General features: G+C 39.7%; 1 protein-coding gene and 1 long non-coding RNA gene across 2 annotated transcripts in view; one reads left to right on the forward strand and one right to left on the reverse strand.

The window, feature by feature from the left end:
* The first annotated feature begins 1,740 nt into the window (after positions 1-1,740).
* LOC119882437 lies at positions 1,741-8,847 on the forward strand. The gene is made up of 3 exons (XR_005440512.1): positions 1,741-2,018; positions 3,494-3,623; positions 6,574-8,847. It is a non-coding gene; the product is annotated as an uncharacterized LOC119882437 (long non-coding RNA).
* A 224-nt stretch (positions 8,848-9,071) lies between these two features.
* The window catches only part of LOC119883340 (protein jagged-1b), a 53,518-nt gene continuing 42,132 nt past the window's right edge, over positions 9,072-20,457 (reverse strand). Inside the window, exons 5-14 of the mRNA XM_038693942.1 lie at positions 20,091-20,151; positions 19,295-19,425; positions 18,310-18,429; positions 17,644-17,757; positions 14,982-15,095; positions 12,603-12,716; positions 12,238-12,284; positions 11,496-11,672; positions 10,525-10,675; positions 9,072-10,441 (exon numbers count right to left, since the gene is read on the reverse strand). Coding sequence (XP_038549870.1) covers positions 10,005-10,441; positions 10,525-10,675; positions 11,496-11,672; positions 12,238-12,284; positions 12,603-12,716; positions 14,982-15,095; positions 17,644-17,757; positions 18,310-18,429; positions 19,295-19,425; positions 20,091-20,151 — 1,466 coding nt within the window. The 3' untranslated portion in view covers positions 9,072-10,004. The remainder of the gene's footprint in view (positions 10,442-10,524; positions 10,676-11,495; positions 11,673-12,237; positions 12,285-12,602; positions 12,717-14,981; positions 15,096-17,643; positions 17,758-18,309; positions 18,430-19,294; positions 19,426-20,090; positions 20,152-20,457) is intronic.

Consider the following 20,457-nt stretch of genomic DNA (forward strand, 5'->3'; position numbering starts at 1 on the left):
ATAACTGATAGCTGATTGATTGTATCTGCCTCAGCGACCTGTTCATCCGGGCCGAGGAGTACGAGGACTCCAAGACCAAGCCTCCCAAGTCCTGCCGTAAGGCTCCAGCCTCCTCGCCTCGCTTCCACCCAACAACGAGGAGAGCGCCTCCAGCAGCGCCTCAGTACGTAGCCCCACCTCCACCTGCTCCTCTGTGTGAGGACAACCTGAATCTGCGTCTCATTCTTTGATTGGTCCGTTTCAAAACCACATGGAAATTTGATATTTAATGTGTCTGATTTGTGAAACCAGGAAGCAGCTTTGTGTCTTCACCAAGAAGGAACCTCCAGGTTTGAAAAGTGAAGCCTCAAACCTGCATTCTCTCTAACAGCCAGCACTGGGGCGACTCCACTGGATCGTATATGGTGTCAGTCGCTAGTCTTCTTCACCACAGCATGATGTTCATTTAGTAAACGATGGTCCCATTTAGAGGAAAATAGACCTGAAAGCAGGTGAGGCTTTAGGCCAGGGCTACCTTGAGATTGACAAGTCGCTATGTGTGACCCAAATATGGTACCCCGTGGATGTTCAGTCTGTTTTCAGGACGGAGCTGAACACCTCTCTTCTCTCAGCTGGACAGGTAGGCTGGAATAAAACACAGCTGCTCGTTAATTTCTATAATTTGAACTAAAAGACCTTCAGTTAGCTTCCTGCTCAGCTTCCTATCTGAAGGGGAGATGTCTGTTAACCTGCTTCACTTCTCTAGTTGGGAACAGACTTTTGTTAGTCTGGAGAAGCTGAAGCATTTATTACCTGACACACTGACACCGTATTTGTAGTGCCAGAGTATTTTCCTCCTCTGAGATTCACTGTCACTTTCTGTCACTCGGACAATCAAACACACTTAAGACCTCCAGATTAAAGGAGCTGCTCTGATAACAGCACCTGTCAGGTAGACGTCCTGCAGGGTTTCGGCAGGGTCTTAAAGTCTAAAATTTCAAAATATAAGGCCTTAAAAAGTCTTAATTCGCTGAAGTTTGTGTTCCAGGTCTTAATTAATTTTAAACGGGTATTTATTTTCCAACATCCATGTAACGCTACCTGTAATGCTCATTGAAATGGCCCCGCAGCGCTCAAGAATCTTTTTTCCTCCCGTGGTGGTGTAGTTCTTTCTGTTGCTAGTCCAAATCGGTCCGAATTTACCAATTGGCAGCTTTCGTGTTATTGCCGCAAGTCTTTCGGATTGTACCACAGATATAAAACATATTTGAAGCCTACTGTTGCTGCTTAATGAATGAACGCCGCTGTCCCTGTCTGTGAAGGTTCTCAGTCATCCAGGTCATAGTTATCCAATGAAAGCTGAGGTCAAGGGCAACTGGACTTGGTAGAAGAAACTAGAAGATGTTTTGTCCCTCATCCAAGAGACTTCTTCAGTTCTGACTGAGTGGTAGGGAAACTCAGCTATTTAACCTCTTGGATCGTAGCTAGGATCATCGATACCACTGGTTCGTTAGTGCTCCTGGCTGTGGTAACGACAGTCATCATGGTCGTTAGAGCCACCCATGGCCAAGTCTGCATGCGGAAAAGACGTGTGTCACGGGGCAGCCGATAGTTCTGAACACTGAATAGTTCTGAAAACATCATGATTTATCATTGTCAGGTCTCTTGGGGAAAACTGCAATTAAGATATATTGTTACATAATTAAGTTTCTTAAGAAACTGATTTAGATAAAATAATTTTTCTGTTTTATTTATTTTACTGCTTAATCTCTCGTTCCACACTCCAGTCCAGTGCAGCTTCTAAGTGCAGCTAGCTAACCTGAGCAACACTTCACTGGCTAAGTTACCATAAAGTTAACGTTACTCACTGTCTGTTTGCCAACATTTACTTTAAATGTCAAGTTATAAGTGTAAGTTGATTCGTTGGCATAACGAGTTCATATGTTTTTCTGTTGAAGAGCTGACATATGAAACCATCGGAGACTGACTTTAATGAGCGAGCAAGCCAGTTATCCACAAAGGATCCAAATATCAACGAGGTATGTCCCTGTCAGAAACAGCTCTCTGTGTTGAATCAGTGCCTCTGAACAGCAAAAACGGAATATTTTAACCTTCATGAAGGTAGGATTATTGCAGGACTGCATTAGTTTTAGCTCGGTGTACCTAATAAACTGGCAGCTGTGTCTGCTTATAGGCCTCATAGACATAGACATAAACGTGCCAAACTCGTATATTTAAAAGTAAGTTAGTGGAGTGCAAATACCATATTCACCCAACAATAACCAGGACAAACTTTCTTCCACATTGATGCAAATATGAATATAGTGACATGAGACATACAAATAATTTGAGCTACGGAGGCATTTACACATCTTTCAGCTGCTGGTCTTACTGTGTTGAATGCTCTTAGTGGCCTTAATAGGTGCACCTTTACAATGTAATCCAGTTCAATACAACAGCTGTGCCATTATTTAAATAAATTTACACATATGAGCATAAATGTGTAAATTTAATTGAATGTTTAATACTGAGGTTAAAATTAAAGGGTGTTTTACTGATCTACATTGTGTTGGATATGAGGATTTTTTTTTGTCCTCCCTATTTACATACTGTACATTACAGGGCCAGAATATCAGAAACTCCTCTAAATAAAATGCAGCTCAGTACAACACCAACATCACCAATTATGAGTCATAAAACCTCAGTGATAAAACATGTAAGTGAATTAACACTTCTATGTATGTCTGTGTAAATAAATCCTGAACAGTACAGGCATCATAAAAGCAGAATTCATGGCTGAGCTGGTGTATTTATTACATTAGATTGTATAGGTGTACCTAATAAAGTGACCACTGCAGACACAAGGTTTTCCCTGTTGCTCTTCTGGGATGTGTGGTTGAGTGTGGTCACCCCATAGACTGTATGGGTCACCCAAACCACTGTGCTAGCTTGCCACCTAAACTACAACAAATCTCAACAGTGATGACCAACAAATGCATACATTATAATTTGAGAAAAGTCTGCACATTTAAATCTTGTAGATTGAAATGCTGCCTTAAAATACAGAGAATTAACATAGAATTATTTGAGCCTAAAAGTGTGTTTACCTTGCTGCGATTGATTTGGCTTTTTACCTGGATGTGTACACACTTGATCCCTCTTCTGGTATTTAATATTTGGTCATTAAATTCAAAGAATTTGCAACAAAGTAGTAGTACTAAATATGCCCATTTTATTAAGGTGTAAAGCAACTTGTCTTACAACTTTTAGTCCACTGAAATAACATGAAAAAAAGTTTATAGAACCAAATAACTGAAATCATGCCAATGTCCAGATACAACTGGACCTAACTGTGTACTCTCACTCCTGTAAGCTCAACCTCATGAAATTATTTGGGAAACATTGGCTTTCCATGTATATTATAATTATTTACATTATAATATTAAAATCCACGTCTTAAATGTATCAACGTGTATTAACACTGTTTCATCTTTCTTCTCCCTGTTCTTTCCAGCAGCACCAGGCTCATGTCTCCTCAAGACCTGGTCTCATCTGGGGCCTATGACCTGGTCTGCTTCTGACAGTGGAGTGTCCTCAACAAAAACAACCTCAGTGACCCTCTCCCACTAGATAATCTATATAAGGTAGTGTTTTTTTGAATGTAATTGGTTGCCTTATATATTTTGCACTATTGACCAAACTTCTCTCTTCACTTAAACTGAGCAGCTGAAGTTATTTATTGATATTCAGTTGTTGGGGATGTTTATGTGAATGTGTCTAAACACAACAGTACATTAGGTCATGTGATATACAGTAGACTAATTATATATATTCTGCATATACAGTACATTCTATGCATGTATTTGTGTGTTCTGAGGTATTGTTTGGCCTGTGTTTCGGGAAGGATAAAGGGGTAACGTTACACTAGCCAATTAAAAGAAAATTACCAAGCAGTAATTATATGGATTGTATTTAGGAACAGAGTAATTCACTCAGTAGCCTAACCATCTCTGCAGTTGCATTTCAACAGGTAACACTGTTAATGCTGTCTCACTACTGGAAGTACAGTTAACGTAGTAATCAATGCACATTATACGAAAAGTGCTGCAAATATAGTCTGCTGTTAATGTGTTGTAACGTCATACCTCTTCCCTCCAAAATTAAACAAAACGGATAATACTGCTTCCCCAACTCCCCAGAAGAAATGGTATCATATATAAGGATAGTAATCAGAACACATTATTTTTAATATTTATCCAAAAACTGCTGCAAATATAGTCACTGCTGGTAACCAATCATAAGAGAGTCAGTGCCTTCCTTGGTTTTCGCCCCCAAATTGTCAAAAGTCATGTAGACTCGAGCGAGCAGAAATCCACTCCGCAAGGAGAATTCTACTGTGCAAGCAGAGTTATCCTTTGAGAGCATGCCAGGCGTCCGCTCGCAGCTACCTGTACAACTCTCGGTTGTTGAATTTGTGCACGAGTACTTTATCGTGCGAGCTTGAAGGGTAATTTTTGCGCGTGTGGAGTAACATAATTTGCTCACGAGCATGTTTTACACACTCGCAACTTATGACCAAAAATAAACACCATATGAAATGCTTGTAATAATACAGAAGGGAGGTGGTTCTCATGTTGCCTATTATTTATGTAAATTTCTACAAATGTATAAAGCAGTAAATTAAGACACAAAAGGCAAACATGAACAGTCCTATCTGTAATGATTCTGAGGTCACGTGTTTTCCTGCTATTATAAGATGGTGAGGCTCAAACTACTTGGTGCTGCGCAATGAATGTAAAATCATTGTGGAGAGCATAAAAACTAACCAAATGAATTTCCCCAGATCTAACGGTGATAATTAAAACACTGTAGACTTATTTAGCAAGTTTAGCTTTTGGGGTGTACTTTATTATTGTCTCCCTGTCTGCTCCCCTGAGTTTATCCATCACCAGTAGGCTAAGTTTTATAAAGTCACGAAAAGACACAGAACTCTTTTTGTTTTTTTTTTTGTTTTTTTTCCACCAGTGATGCATTTTACACGTCAGCAGGTCCACCGCATGCCAGCTTGTTAAATACGTAGCATCGTCCGATGCCAATTTTGTAGACATCACTCTACCCTAAAGTCGTGACATAGGTTTTAAATTTAATTCATAATGGTCTTAAAAAGGTCTTAAAAGTCTTAAATTTGAGCAGGTGAAACCTGCAGAAACGCTGACATTGTTCCGTTACCTCGTCTACCTGACTTAAAAATTTGCATATTGAGTGACTTATTTTAAACAATCTTTAGTAGCCATCTTTATTTGCTTATGATTCCATAAAACTACACATTTAAAGCCTTTTATATTATTTAAGTAAAAGTGCTGTTGATGGAATAAAATTATGCATAGTCGCTTTTTCCACAAAACACAGTAAAGTAAGTAGTAAAAGGAAATTTTATTTAGCTCAAGATTCAGGTTATCACTTAACACCAAAAAATCTCATTAACAATCTGGAAATAGAGAATGTTCTTGAAATTAAATGTTTTTGAAAAATATATTATATTTAAGTTAAGGTTTACTCAAAAATTATTACCACTACTACAAAAGATTGAGGTAATCAGTTTCCACAAATATTTTGAGTATTCTGAACTTATATGGGTTTACAGTGTACTTTCCAAGGTCAAGCAGTGCTTGATTTTAAAATGGTTTTGTTTTACAGACAATTTAATTTAGATTCCCAGCATTTCATTTAAGGTTTAAACCATCTGGCCTCATGTCAGCCCTGTTCTTAATGGGCTTTATTACAGCTGTTTGTACTGGATTTGAACAGGAGTACCAGTCGCAGTTTGATTTGGTAGTTCCCTAGTGCCACATAACTGTTTTAAAAGTAACTTCCCGGTTCCTCGCATTCTTAACATTAATTTTATATGTGAGTTCTTGCTATATTGTTTAAATTTGTACATCTATTGAGCTCACTTGTACATATATTATATATGGATCTGGATGATAAATTATATTTGATGACGATATTAGAAGGTGAGAGTGGTGACTCTCAATACCTACACTGAATAAGAGTTTTAAATTTTGTGTACCTGCTGTGGCCACAAGATGTCCCTGTAAGACAGGAGAGATGCCCATGAATCCACCTTTGAGATTATCCTGGTGAAATAAAGTTAATTATATTGAATAACTTAACCTAAAATAATACGTTAATGTGTCAGTGCGTTAATTAACATAAATGATCCTGCTCCTACAAAGCAGCATGTCATTATAACAGTCATATGAAATATACCTTGTAAAAATGACATTTTGATCCCAATGACAAGTTAATCATTGCATAAATCCCAGATTACCCTAAATGTGTACTATATTACACCTCACAGGATCACTGTCAACACCTGGGATATAACAGGTAAACAGGAATTAGGATAAAACATCTTTACAAAGGTACTCAAAATTAACAAATGTCTTTGGTTTCAGATGATTGAAAACTTTCTAATCTGCGGGCTGGGGTCTGACATCCTGGGGTGTACAGCAGGTGTAGAGAGTGTCTTATACATACAGGTGTGTGTGTGTGTATGTATAATCTCTATTTCCTACATTTCCTCCTGACCAGGGTGGTGACAGGAAGCCCATGTTCATTTCCAGCCTGCCGCTGTTTGCAAAGGCCGAAGGTCACCTTAGCCCATTAACTGTCACTGCTGTGACCCTGCAGTCACTTTACGCTGCCCCGGCACAGAAAACCCTTCCTGTCACACATTTCACATTTTACAGTGACTTTATCAGTTTAAATTGCATTACATACATTGATGATACATACAGTACACTGCCAGATAGTTTGTTCTTTATGTTTTGATACAGTATATTTTAGCAGTTTTTGATATACGCTAAGTATTACACCCTAATTTTAGAAACTATTACAATTAATTTACAACCACAGAAAGCTCAAGAGTTACAAGATTAAAAAGGTTTTAATCGGCATCGATTTCCTTCAAAAGCCAGCTGCTCTTCAGACTTACTTTAAGTTTCACCAACTTTCCAACAACAGACAAGTTTCTCGCAACCACACCGTCATTTTCTAGGCAGACTGAGGACAAGCTGGTGGTTTTCCATTTGTTTCCTGGCACTGTCAGTATCATTGTTTGTGAATGTGTGTCAGAGAGAGAGAGAGACATTGTACATACAGTGACCCACTGACCTAGTCAGAGTGGCTGTGAGCCATGTGCTCCATCATGAAATATTCTCCCATGGGCTTCTGATGATAGCATGAACAAGAAAACTTCTGAAATGGGTAAGAAGCATGTTTCTTGCACAAACTATCATAATCATAACTTTTTAAAATGAGTTTTATCTATTTAATTATTTATTAATGTTACTGTTTCCCTTTTAACACGTTGTGCTGATTTTCTGTGTCCCTAAGTATGTGTACTGCCACACCTTTTTCTTATGTGAACAACACTTCTTACCCATTTAACCCTTTAACATAAAATTTTAGGTTTTTCTTAAGTTGCTTTAAAAACATTTTTAAATCCTGCACTGTATCTGTTTGTTACAACTCTGAGAGAAATATTTAACCCATCAAACTCCATGTTTTTAATGGTGGCATCATTTCATAAAATGGATATATCCCAGATCTAGATAATTTACACATTTTTATAAAATTCAGCTTAAAATATTTGGCTATATGGAAAGTGTGGAAGCTCTTGTCAGTGCTCTAAAGTTGGACCCACCTGTCGGCAGGGATGGCCAGTATTAAGGCTATATGTATTTAAAATACCCTACAAAATAGGATTTTGTCATTTGTATTTGATATGATTAATGAAAATTGCATCATATTTTGTATCAAAACACTTAATACAGTAATAACAGTGTTTTGTAGTTTAAAAATACTGTAAACTACTTTGTGAAAAGTATATGTGATGATTAAAAAGGCTACCTCTGATTGGTGCCAACTCAGTTTTTTGCCCAGACTTGTTGAGATCAGAACAGAAAATTGATCCAGATCTGAAGAAGGTCATGATGAGAAACGTATAGGTGTGTAGCTTTCCATCGATTATTATTATTTTTTTAACATATCAATTCTTAACAGTTACTGTTAAGAATTGGTGTTTAGTAGCCTAGCGTAAATCATTAACCAATTAATGTTCTATTTGACCCGAGTAGCAGCCCTCACAGTTAATGTTAGCTTGATACTTTAAGCCTATTTTAAGCTTTTGTCAATTTTCACAAAAAAAGTGTTTTATAGTTACTTTATTACTTTATAATGCCATGAGATGGTGTAACTTGTTAAATGCACACACATGCCTTTGTGTCATTAACAATGTTGTGCTGCAATGCCGTTAAAGAGCAGGTTATCAATCCATCCACCACTCGTGTTTGTTGTAGCTCAGAATGATGCAAAGAAAGCCCTTCATTACCAAACACCAACTAACTAACTAAATTAGGACTAAATTAGGAGTCATAAGCAAACTGTTAGTTAAACATTAAACTGTTAATTACTTTAAAATTAACCTTCATCTGGGGGAACACAGGGATGTGTAAATATTTGGTCCGGTTGCCTGTCAGATTTATCTATGACTCACTAGGCAGAGGAAAGCGGTTGCTCTCAAACATTGGTCACTTAATCAACTAAGTCACTGTGAAGGGATAGATCAAATAGGCCGATAGAACGTTTGCAAAGTGATTTCATGGTACCTTAGTAATATATTTGCTATCTAATTTTAAAATACATTTTGATGTATTTTTGCCCATCCCTGCCTCTGGGCACCTCAGAGTTTAAGAAGTTAAAACAGGTTACACTTTGGCAACTAAGGCTTCACACTGAGAGACAATTTTGTGCTTGTGATTCACAACAATTACAAACGAATAAATATACAGCAAATGAGATACTATGTATTCCTTATTACTCCCTCATGAAATGTTCTTGCTTGGGTCCCTGACAATGTTATTAACAACAAAGCTTGTCATAGTATCCCAACGGTTGTTATGCATGTAAAAAGGGTGAGAAGCACTCTACTCTCCTGTGTAAATACAATAGTTAATGTGAGGCAGCGATGAAACCGCCCTCTAACAGCGACACTGGTGATGAATGATTATAGGCAATGAAAACATAAATAGTTTGTAAATGCACTTTTATTACAATCCACATGTGCTGGTTGCTCCAAATGGAAAGTGAAATGGGACAAACAGAGCAAAGAAATACAGTGATACTTTCAGACCAAACCACAGTACAAAAAGGGCATCCATATGTACAATATATCCATGTACAAAAAAAGCTATTTTACACGCAGGTATGAAAAAAAAAAAAAAATCATACATCTTTGACAAACTGTAGTATTACAGAGACAATACAGGCAACAGTGTATAGTTTTCAAACAGTTTTCTTAAGGCTTAAAAGCCCAGGAGTGTGCATTCTTTTTGACAAGTATATCAACTTTGTTTTCTTTTCTTAAACTGTCCTTTCTTTTCCCCCACATACACTCATAATATACATTCTCTATTTCACTCTCACACAACACACACACACACACACACACCCCAACCAGATGCAGAAACATATTGAGTGTTAAATAAGAATCCATTCATTGATCTCTCTGTCAGAGTTCGGTCTGAAACAGAAACAAAGGTCTGAACACAAATCACTTGGCATCATGGACCAGGAAACCGACTGAGAGGCTCCTACAAAGGATTGTCCTCTATTTCCTCTTGACAGTATCTCAGGCACTCCAAGGCAAGTCTCTAAGTCTCCAGATTAAGTCAAGAGTTTGATTAGTCTCTCAGTCAAATGTCATGCACTTGCTTCTTCTCATAGTAATCAAAATAAAGTCAAAGATGACAACAAAGTAAGACTTTTGACCCTTCTACTTAGTAGCCTTTGCTCCTCAGGTGTCTGCTGTAAGCTATCTGAGCACATAAAGGTCATAGGATCACCCCATTGTCATGACTGCAAGAGTGACAGTGCAAGAAACTGGAAACAGGTTCCTGTGAGTGAGAGCGAAAAACGCAAAATAAAATAAAAAGCACCTCAGACGCCCAGAAGTTCAACAGTCAGACCTCTAGTTCCTGGTTCTCTGTGTAGTGGAAGCGGTTCAACTTCTCCCTCTCCCGGTTTGAAATGTCCAGTTTGGGGGCGTGGGCTGGCTTTAGTGCCGGAGAGGGGTGTGAAGGTGCTGGGGATGGCGGCAGGGTAAGTTCAATCTCCTCATAGCAACGTGAGACAGGGGCGGGAGCTGGAGGATGTGTGAGCGGGGCAGCGGGGGACAGGAGGGGCACAGGACGGTCCACGTTTCTGATGAGGTTGACAAACTCCCTCTGGTTGTTGATGCCTTCTTCCTGTGGGACGGCCTGCTGCTTTTTCCGCTTTCGATGGAGGTGGGAGAGGGTGAAGGCGCAGGCCGCACAGCCACAGATAGTCACTAGAGCTAGGACACCTACCAGGATAATGTAAAAGCTCAGTCCCCCGTGTGTCGTGTCAGACATGGCACCTGCAGACACAGAGGTTAGACATGACTTCATAGAGATTTTGAACACACACACACACACACACACCCACCCCGCTTTTTCTTACCTTGACAGTGTTGACCAATGCAGGGATTTTTGAGGCTCATGCAGTCATTACCATAGTAGCCCTCGGGGCAGGCACACATGTATTGGCCCTCTCTGCTGTGACAGGGTTCCCCCTTCTGGCATGGGTTAGGATTGCACAGATCCAACACTATCTGAAATAATGGAAAGAACAAAACACTTACTGTTTAACTGCCCTTGTTACACCCATTGTGTCAGAACTGTGACCAGACCAATAGTGACTTACTCCCTAGAAGCCCTTGCTGGAGCTTTATCTCACAGTACTCTGTTCTGTAGTTATTTTGTAATTGTTGATTTGTTAATTTTGTTCAGTCAATCAGTTTACTGTTAACCAAGCTGGCCATTAGCTGTAGCTGTTGCTAATACAACTGTTAATTTATTGTTGGATGAACTGTGTACTGGGACTCTATGCATAGATTCATTACATTGATGGTTACCGATTCAAGTAAATATGAAACTTCTGCCCAATGCTTACTTATAAACTCACCAGAAAATTATTAATTTTACAAATGAGGGTTTATCTATGTTGAGTATGTCTTTGTACTTAATAGTCTACCTGACATTTTCCAAAATTTCAATTATTTGGCTTTCATTCACATTCTACTTCACAAGTCTTTAAAGGATTTTTTTTATGTACCTACAGGCATATTTGTGTTATCAATATATCATAAAATATTGAGGTACCTCTGTTTGGAACAACCTGAAATCAAATCTTAGAGATTAAATGAAGAACTTTTCATTTCAAATGTGTTTAATTTTCTGTTGTCTGTTTTTAACATTTATTTTTATGATGACAAGTGAATCCTAAATGTTATTCATATTGGGGAGGACTTTGTATAAGACTCTTGGATTTCTTCCTTCAGGGCACATATCCATTTAGTTGTGTTGTACTATGATGTTTTCATTCTGCAGACTAAGCTAGCCTTAAGCTAAGATCTATGAAGGTTCTCCAACCTCACAGAAGACTCCTGAAAATCCCATGGGACAGTTGCAGGTGAAGGCGCTTCCGTCCTTCTCCACACACTGTCCTCCATGCAGACAGGGGGTGCTGTCACAAGGGCTTGGACCATTTTGGCAATATTTTCCAGAAAAACCAGGTAGACACAAGCATCTGGACCCTGACACCTTGTCCTATGTGGGACAGTATATAGTGTATTTTACTTATATGCAAGTAAAACAGAGAGAGCAATGATTATATGAAGTGGGTAAAAAAGGGAACTGAAGAGAGAAAGGGGAAGCCTGTGATGGATCTGCCGCAGGCAATAAAACACTGCCCCTTTGAGAATAAGTACTGCACACATTTCAATGCAAAATAATTTCAAAAATAGTTTTTTTTATTCTCTGCAGAAAGCCTGAAATGTTTTGGGCGTTAACACAATTAACACGATGTCTATGAAGATTCTCAGTCATCCAGGTCATAGTTATCCAACGAAGGTTAAAGTCAAGGGCAATCTTCAACCAAGTCCAGTTGCCCTTGACTTTAACCTTCGTTGGACAATTAACACGATTCCCAGTGATTCACTTTTAAATCATTTAAAACTCTCGAGTTGTGTGAGAAGTCTTAAAGAAGGCGACAATGTTGCTACAGAGAATATGAGAGAGTGAGACAATGAAGCAAGCCAGTGTTGTGACCGATGTGCAGAGACATCACTAAATAAGACACAGCGAGAAAGGCAACACAGCCAGGACTCCTTACCTCGCAACGTCCGCTGTTCAAACACAAACCCTGACAGCTGCTGTTCCCTAGAAACCAGAAAAAAAGACTATATTAATCTATATGCAACTATGATGCTGTAAACAACAATATTCAAATTGAAAAGGGGGTGATAATGGTCAAATCGCACACTGGTTTAGGATAGCGTTACATTTTTAGTGTATTTCAGTGATACTCTGTGACAGGTGATTAATGGAAGAAGAGTTGAAGTAAAATGGTCTCCTGCCTGCAGGGAGTCTGGGCTGCTGGGTAATTGCTGTTTAAATCCACTGAGGCTCTTCATGTGTCACAAGCTGCCACGGGACTATGACTTCTTTATTGTTATATTCCTTTCCTTTTATACTCACTGATGTCACAGTTAGGCCCCGTCCATCCAGGAAGACAGTCACACAGGTATCCACCAATCAGGTTGCGACAAGAGCGAGCATGGACACATATACTCGTTTCGCACTCGTTGGTGTCTAAAGGGAGAAAGAAATTGTTTCTAAAAGTACTGATCTGATGAACAACAATTCATCTCTACTTTAGACTTTTCATCTAACATCTCTGATACATCTACACCAATAACGTTTCTGGACAGAAGCTACAGATACCAACAATTTATATCAACATTAATTTCCCAGTTCCTCTTTTATTCTGGACATGCATCATTTTGACCGCAAATGGTCTTCCTCAGATAACATAAGAAATGTTGCAGGTATTTATTCATTGTTTTGTATGGACTATTGTTACCGAGCACCTGTAAAACTATGTGGATGTGTATACCACACTTTCCATCATCATTCTGCTCATATGTATTTTGATTTTAAATAAAAATTTCAATTGTTGATCCCACATTTATATTTGTTTTGCTGATGGACAAAAAGCTGTCTCTGAATTCACTCTTTAAACTAATACTACAAAGTATGTACTATTATTTACAGTTTGCTGTTTTAACAGTTCTTATACAGGAAATTAAACAAGAGGACACACAAAATATCAGTCAGAACTCATAAATAGCACCACACTAATTAAACTTTGCACTGAAATTAGGAAAAACTTCCCATAAAACAACTGAATCTAATCCTGTATGTCTCCTACTTTAGCCACCAGTTAAACCAAAGTTAAATCAAATTTTGAAGTGGAAGCTTGAAGTGAACCGTGAAGCAAGTGGAGTGCCCAACTTTATCAAATATTATGTTTGCAAATGCACAGTACATCCAAAATATTGCCTGGCAGCATCTTCTTATATCTTCTTTGTTTATGCACAGATCCCCTGCTGTACCACTGCTTCTGTTAACTTTAATGTGGGCCTATTCCCACCCTCTGTCACACTGGGAGTGTAAAAGCCAGGAACCCCCGAGGGCTTGGCTCTGATAGCAGAGGAAGAGGATTAGAAAGAAATGCTGAATGAATAAAGAGGAAGTAGTCAGTCAGTTATAGGTAATCTAAACCCGTTACCATCAATAAGAGAGCTATTAGGATTTATCACTGATGGAGTGTGCATTTGTGTGTGTGTGTGTTCAGTCTATAGGAAGAGCCTGGGGATTCTGCCCAGACAGAAGTCGACTAATAAAAGAGTGAAACTGATAGAAAGTATAATTGCATTTCACCATTTGAGGCACTACTGATGCTCTGCCTCTCAGCTCAGGCTGTAAAGAGTTTTATCACTTGTGTTTGAACACTGTGTGTGTTGTATTATGAGCCACTGACCTGCGATGTGGAACTATGGGGGATTATCAAGTGTCAGAGTGACATATCACTGTAACACAGAGGAGCGGGAGAGGCTGTCATCCTGAAATATGTCTGTTTTTACTTCACAACCCCCAAGCCTCTGTACGTGTGTGTATAGTCCTCTGTATGCGTGTGCAACTTGATCCTATACAATATTCCCTCTGCTGTACTATCTAACACAACAACCCTCTGGGAGGATACTCATCAATATGAGCGAATGCGGCCCAAAGAGACGTGACAGTGCATTTAGAGAATACTGATTCACAGTCAGGGTGAGTTCATCGGAGAATTAACATGCCCTCGGCTGTTTCTGCCACTTTAATTTGTTCTTTAAATGCAGCTTTTGAAATCAGCTGTGTGTTACAGCTCAGACTGATTGAGTTTGTTAGAGGATCAGTGTTAATAGACTCCTCTGAAGATGGTTAATATCATTAATTGATCACTGTATAAACAACTGTAGTGACATAATTTAATGATGAAAAATTAGCACCATTACAAAACCCCAGTTTGCTAAACTTTTGAAGGATTACACTGCAGCACTCAGATAAAATCCCTTTGCACCAACTTCTTTCTCTCTTTTCTCTGGTCACCTCTCTGGCTTAGATCAAAATTTTCTGTGCAGTATACTGTTCTATGCTATCAGACTGTTTTCCTCTATCTTTAAAAACACTTTGCATCTCTCTTTTGCTTTTTTAAGTGTCTTGCTCTCACAATATTATGTGTTTAATAGAACATCAATATAAGCTCTGTGTCCCTCCCTTTCCACCTCAAACTGATGTGTGGTGAGCGTTCTGGTGTAAGTGGCTGCTTTGCAACAATCAGGTTGTTGTTATTATTATTATATTAAGTATGATATATCAAAAACAAAATGTATGCAAAATGTCATGAAAATAATAAATTGTTCATATGTGTAAAAACAAAACCATTTGAAAGCTCCAGAACAGCTGCTAAATAGACCTTGTGGTGAGTTTGTTTTGTCATTTCCTATACATGTTTAATCCCGACCCACTGACCCAGCTGACAAGTCCTGCCGGTCCATCCAGGCGGGCAGAGGCACTGGAAACCTGCATGAGCCTCCAGACACGTTGCTCCACGGCCACATGGGCTCCGATCACACTGCCTCACCGCTGGGAAGAAAAAGAGAAAATATTGTACATGAACTACTGGTCTGTGTAATGGGACTCTGTGTATGTGCGAATATCAAAGAGTCTGTGTGATGCCACCACGTGGACGTGTGATCCAAACTGTAGCATTGGTATGCGGATGCTTTGGCAGCCTGTGTTTTCATTCTCTTTTGTGTTTCTAAGCAAACAGCGATACATATAATCATCTGCTGCACGAACATGGCTGACACCTCAAACCTTTCACAGAGAGGAGGGAGGAATGAGGGAATATAAACAAGGGAAAGGATGATGGAGGGGAAACGGGAGAGACAGAAATAGAAAAATGGAACTGCCACGCCTGGTTCCTCTCCTCTGAAAATGAATTAAAAACAGATAAAGGAACAGGGGGAATGTGAGTAAAAAAGAGCACAAACAGACAAAGCGAAGTGCTCGTTTAGGGGTTAACCATGCATAACTTTCTATCACACATGGCACATTTGTGCAGGAGTAGCGCCATCACTTTTCCCATGCATGACTCTGTGGTGTACGTCTTTTGCTCTCTCTCTCTCTCATAACCTTTTTTCATTTACCTAACCTTGCAGAACAACCATTTTCCATCCTCCTGACCCTGACTCCAACCCTGAGCGATAATAACACAGCCAAGCAAAAGGCAGCCCCCCCCCCCCTCCCCAAAAAACAAAAAAACCTAGAGGGAGAATTCATAACAAACATAGAAGCCTTTAATTAATATCGGTTATATACAATCTAGTCTGAAAGCAGAGCTGTGTTGTGGTTATGGTTGTCATTCCCTGCAAGCCTGACAATCCTCTCACTGTGTTTTCCCCAGAGAGCCCCCCCACAACACATACAGACCGCCTCACTGACTGTTAATCACGCCAGCAACAAATAACAAGAGCAAAAAATAAACTATTCCTTTATTCCTCTGTTTATCCCTCTCCTCTTATTCTCTCCAAGTGCCAGTGGCCGATCCCGCAGTGCTGTTTATCCTGATTGAGATAAAAACAGAGGATATGGACTCCTGCTTGTTTACACATACAACCTGTATGATCCAATCTCTCCTGTGGCCCCCCTCTCTCTCTCTCACACACACAAACACACATACACCCCCCCCCCCAACTGTATCAGTGTCACACACATGATCGAGCCCAAGATAGTCTGGCGTGACAGCTCATTCTTATGTCGCAGCCAAAATACATGTCTGACCTTTATCCACGGTACAAGACATGAAGTGGTAGATCCTACAAGGAGTGAGGGCTGCTGTAAGCCGATGTAAAATAGTGTACACAGGTGATTCAGGCAGATCAAATTGTATGACTCATTGTAGTTTCTTCTAACTGCAGATGCTTTCAAATGTTTAGTTGTGGAAACTGAATTTGACTTGAAGCTGTGGAGGAGCTGTGTAAAGTTAAAAAATAGCTCAGATTATGGGATTGGGATCATGGGAATTGTCTGATCTTGACTAAGGCAATTAAAAGTAACTCGGCCTTTGCTTCTTCAATTCTGACAATTCTTTAAGTTTTAGTCGAACTTAAATTATTTTGAATATAATAATTATATAAAATAAGTTAAACAGCCTAGCATATTTTTTTTAGCAAAAACATCAGACTACTGTACAGCAAACTAACGTCACCAAAACTGAGGAGGACAAAAGCCAACAACAACAACATGTCGTTCCTGCTCTTTGTGTGTTGTTTTTATGTTTAGCCGTGGTCTCAGTTTCCTCACTGAGCAAACAATTTCTGATGACATTACATTCACTTGGCAGACGCTTTGGCCCAAAACAACTCTTTATTTTTTCCCATATTTTTTCTATGCTGTTTATTCACTTGTCTGTGTATGAGTGGTGGTTTGACCCTCTGGAAGAAGACCAATGTGTGGTCGCTACGCGGGGGTATTGCAACTTTTGTACAGTATTTGAATAGTACAATATTCAAGTGTGACTTGAATATTTGGGGGATTATTTGTCTTTCTTGTGGACAGTGTGAGGACCATCTGTTTTGTGTTTCATTTATAGATCTATAGAAGAAGTACTTTCTCCACTGTTTTTTTAATCACATAAAAGGAGCAATTTCGGCTTCAGTGTTTTCCTTGTATTACACTTTAACAAGTGGACACGAGGACCCACTCTACCAACTGAGCTATAGCCACACTTGCCTGATCACAAGTGATCACTCCTCTAGAGGTGCCTCTTATCCACCTCATCTGGATCTAGATAAAGTCTGGATGTATCAGGATGCAAGACACTATGTCTGGAAAACACACTTAACTCACAGTTTTGCCTCTGTTTAAATTAAATCAATAGAACTGATCAAAGATGCTCCAGCTCACCCTTTTCTTGGCAGTGAAAATAAGTGTAAAAATGCATACACACACAGACACACACAAAGAGGGCGAGACAGACTACTGATTGCCATTGATACTGTTTGTGTTCAGACTAATTGAGCTTCCTCTGTTGGATTGATTAAAGTCAGACACTGGCTTTGATCCAATAACAGCCAATCTCACACTGCCCAGCCCCTCAACTCCGTGTGTGTGTGGCACTGAAAATCACCATCAGCGCAGGTGTGTCCGGTCCAGCTGTCGCTACAGATGCAATTGAAGCCCGTTGGGTCTTCCACACAGGTGGCTCCGTTCAAACACGGGGATGACAAACAGGCATGTTCCACTGATGAGGAGACGAAGGCATGACAGAAGAGAAAAAGAAGTACTTGCTGTTAAAATTGCAGTGCACTTTGTCCATCTGTAATGTAAAAGCAAAGGTGATGCAGGTTGCTTTCTCTCAAAATGAAGACAAATTCCTATAACCACCAAAAGAGGATGTTTCTACTTGTCTCCTCTCTCTGTGTGTGCATGTTTTGAGAAGCAAAACGTTTTTATATAACATAAAACATTTTCTCATGGAGTGACATTTTGTTATGACAAATATCTGCATGGTATGAAGTCAGCTAAAGAATGAATCTGTAATGTTCAGATAAAGATTTACTGTTGTGCCCCCAGATGCGTTGTGCTCTTATGCTGCGTCTATATAATTATTTTCTGTTTTTGTATTTTGATGTATTTATTTGAAAAATAAAAATACACTGTGCATCATTGCATTTTTTTCATTAATGTAAACTAACCATCTGAATTTTGATCCACATTTGTTTTCTGCTGTGTAAACATACAGTATTCAATTAAACCTCACTTTTCAGTGCCTTTATGGTGAAGCCACACTCACCAATGTCACAGTTGCGTCCCCTGAAACCTTCTTGGCACTCACACTGGTACTCGTTTGGCTCTGTGTTGGTGCAGGTCCCTCCGTTCTTACAGGGCTGGTGGGTGCCACAGTAGTTCAGATCTGAAACCATAAACAAGTTAAAGTATGCTTTTATATTTTAGTTCAAATCACAAGACAGCAGAGAAATACAGTACATAGGGAAGACAAGATAAAGGAATAAGGCTGCAGATGGATCCAGGTTCACACACACACACACTGCACAGAGGCCGAAGTGTATCCAGGTCGGTTCATTGTGCTGACTGTGCAGGCCAGTAGCTGCAAGGCCTGTTGTCTGCAGTGTTAAGGCTGATTAAAGCTTTGCTTTCTCTAATGATCTCCTCCATGTACACAGTCTCTTTGTCTCTCTAGAGCTCTTTACAGAGCCTTTCCTAAAACACATAATCAGCTCAGGACCCCACCTAGCTAGGAGTGCCCAGCCCAGCCCAGCCCAGCCCTGCTCACATTCACCTTACCCAAGGCTATCACCTTTCCTCTGCACAATACACCGTCCCATGGGCACTTGTTTGCCCCCCGGATCACCGCTCCCACACTGGGACAGAGGTGAGAGGTGGGCGGTTATATACTGGGAGAATGTTGGAGGAACTTTGGTGTAGTGTAGTGGGAAAAGTTAAAGATGATGAAACCCTGAGGGAGCTGTGTCTTATCTCATACAGAAGATCAGCACGCCATGCCTGAGAAGGTGTGTGACGAACTACGCCTGCACGCACAATGTTTCTCTTTCTCACACAGACAGACCGACATGGAGTTCAGGATGGGATATCAAAGTGAAGACCATATGAGTCTGATGCCCTTTAGAATTCTTAAATTGAACAGAGGAAGGGAAAACAAACAAATACAAAAAAAATAAATCCCCATGTTTAGAATTATGCAGGCTTCCTTTCATTCTTAGTACAAAACATTCAACCTTACGGGTCATATGTCTGACCTTTGTCACACAGCAGTCCTCCCCAGTTGACATCGCAAACACACTGCCAGGGCTCGGTGCAGCTGCCATACACACAGCCAGGGAACGTCACACACTGGTCACACAGGGGGCCCTTCCAACCATAATGACACCTGAAGGAGACGACGAGAGCTCGTTCATATCACATTCATACGATTGATATATACATACACACACACACATATATAATGTTATTAACATGTTTTTTATTGGATGTTGTGGAGCTTGTTTTCTTTAAATGGCAACTTCACCTGTTGATGCTTTGGCGAATATTCACTTATATTACTTTTGCACTAACTGTAACTTGCAGGGCAGGTTTCTACAGCAGAACTAGACTAGACACATTTGTTTTACACAGATACAATTTCACAGGTTATTTGCAGCTTTTAACTTCAGATTTCAGTGCTCAAGCAATGACTACAGAGATTTTAGAGTGGACAAATCACATCAGTGCAGAACAACCGGTCCCTGCCTACTCCTGCAGGATTTCAGACCCCTGGGATTATTATTAAACTCAATTGCAGAATTCAGGATAAGGACAAAAATCAACATTATACCAATATTGCATTTTGGATACAGCAGAAAGCATGCGTATCATCTGTGAGTGACTGGAGGGAGAGAGTGTTTACAAATGGTTTAGGAAGCTGGCTTCATATTACATCTTATCTCACATTGCATCCTATTTAATATAACTTTGTGTATCATTTGGCCCTGGTTTCAGCTACATACTGCGCCTATGGTGGAAAACAAAATGTTCTTAAGTGTTTCTCTAACTTACTTGCATTCTCCAGGTTCATTGCAGGAGCCGTGGACCTGATGACACCCCTGCTTGCACACCGCTGTGAACAAAACATGCACATACACACACAAAAAGTAAGCTATCAGAGACTTGGAACCAGTAAATTTGAAACAAAAACACTATATACACCGATCAGCCGTAACATTGTGACCACTGACAGGTGCAGTGAATAACACTGATTATCTGGTTACCATAGCACCTGTCAGTGGGTGGGATATATGAGGCAACAAGTGATAACATATTGAAACATATTTTCCTCAAAGTTTATATGTTTAAAGAAGGAAAAACAGGCAAGCGTAAGGATTTGAGCGACTTTGAGTGGGCCAAATTGTGATGGCTGCGCGAC

Source organism: Micropterus salmoides, unplaced genomic scaffold, assembly GCF_014851395.1.
Source record: "Micropterus salmoides isolate LMB-PRFRI ecotype aquatic unplaced genomic scaffold, ASM1485139v1 Ms_hic_scaffold_3, whole genome shotgun sequence".
NCBI lineage: Eukaryota > Metazoa > Chordata > Actinopteri > Centrarchiformes > Centrarchidae > Micropterus > Micropterus salmoides.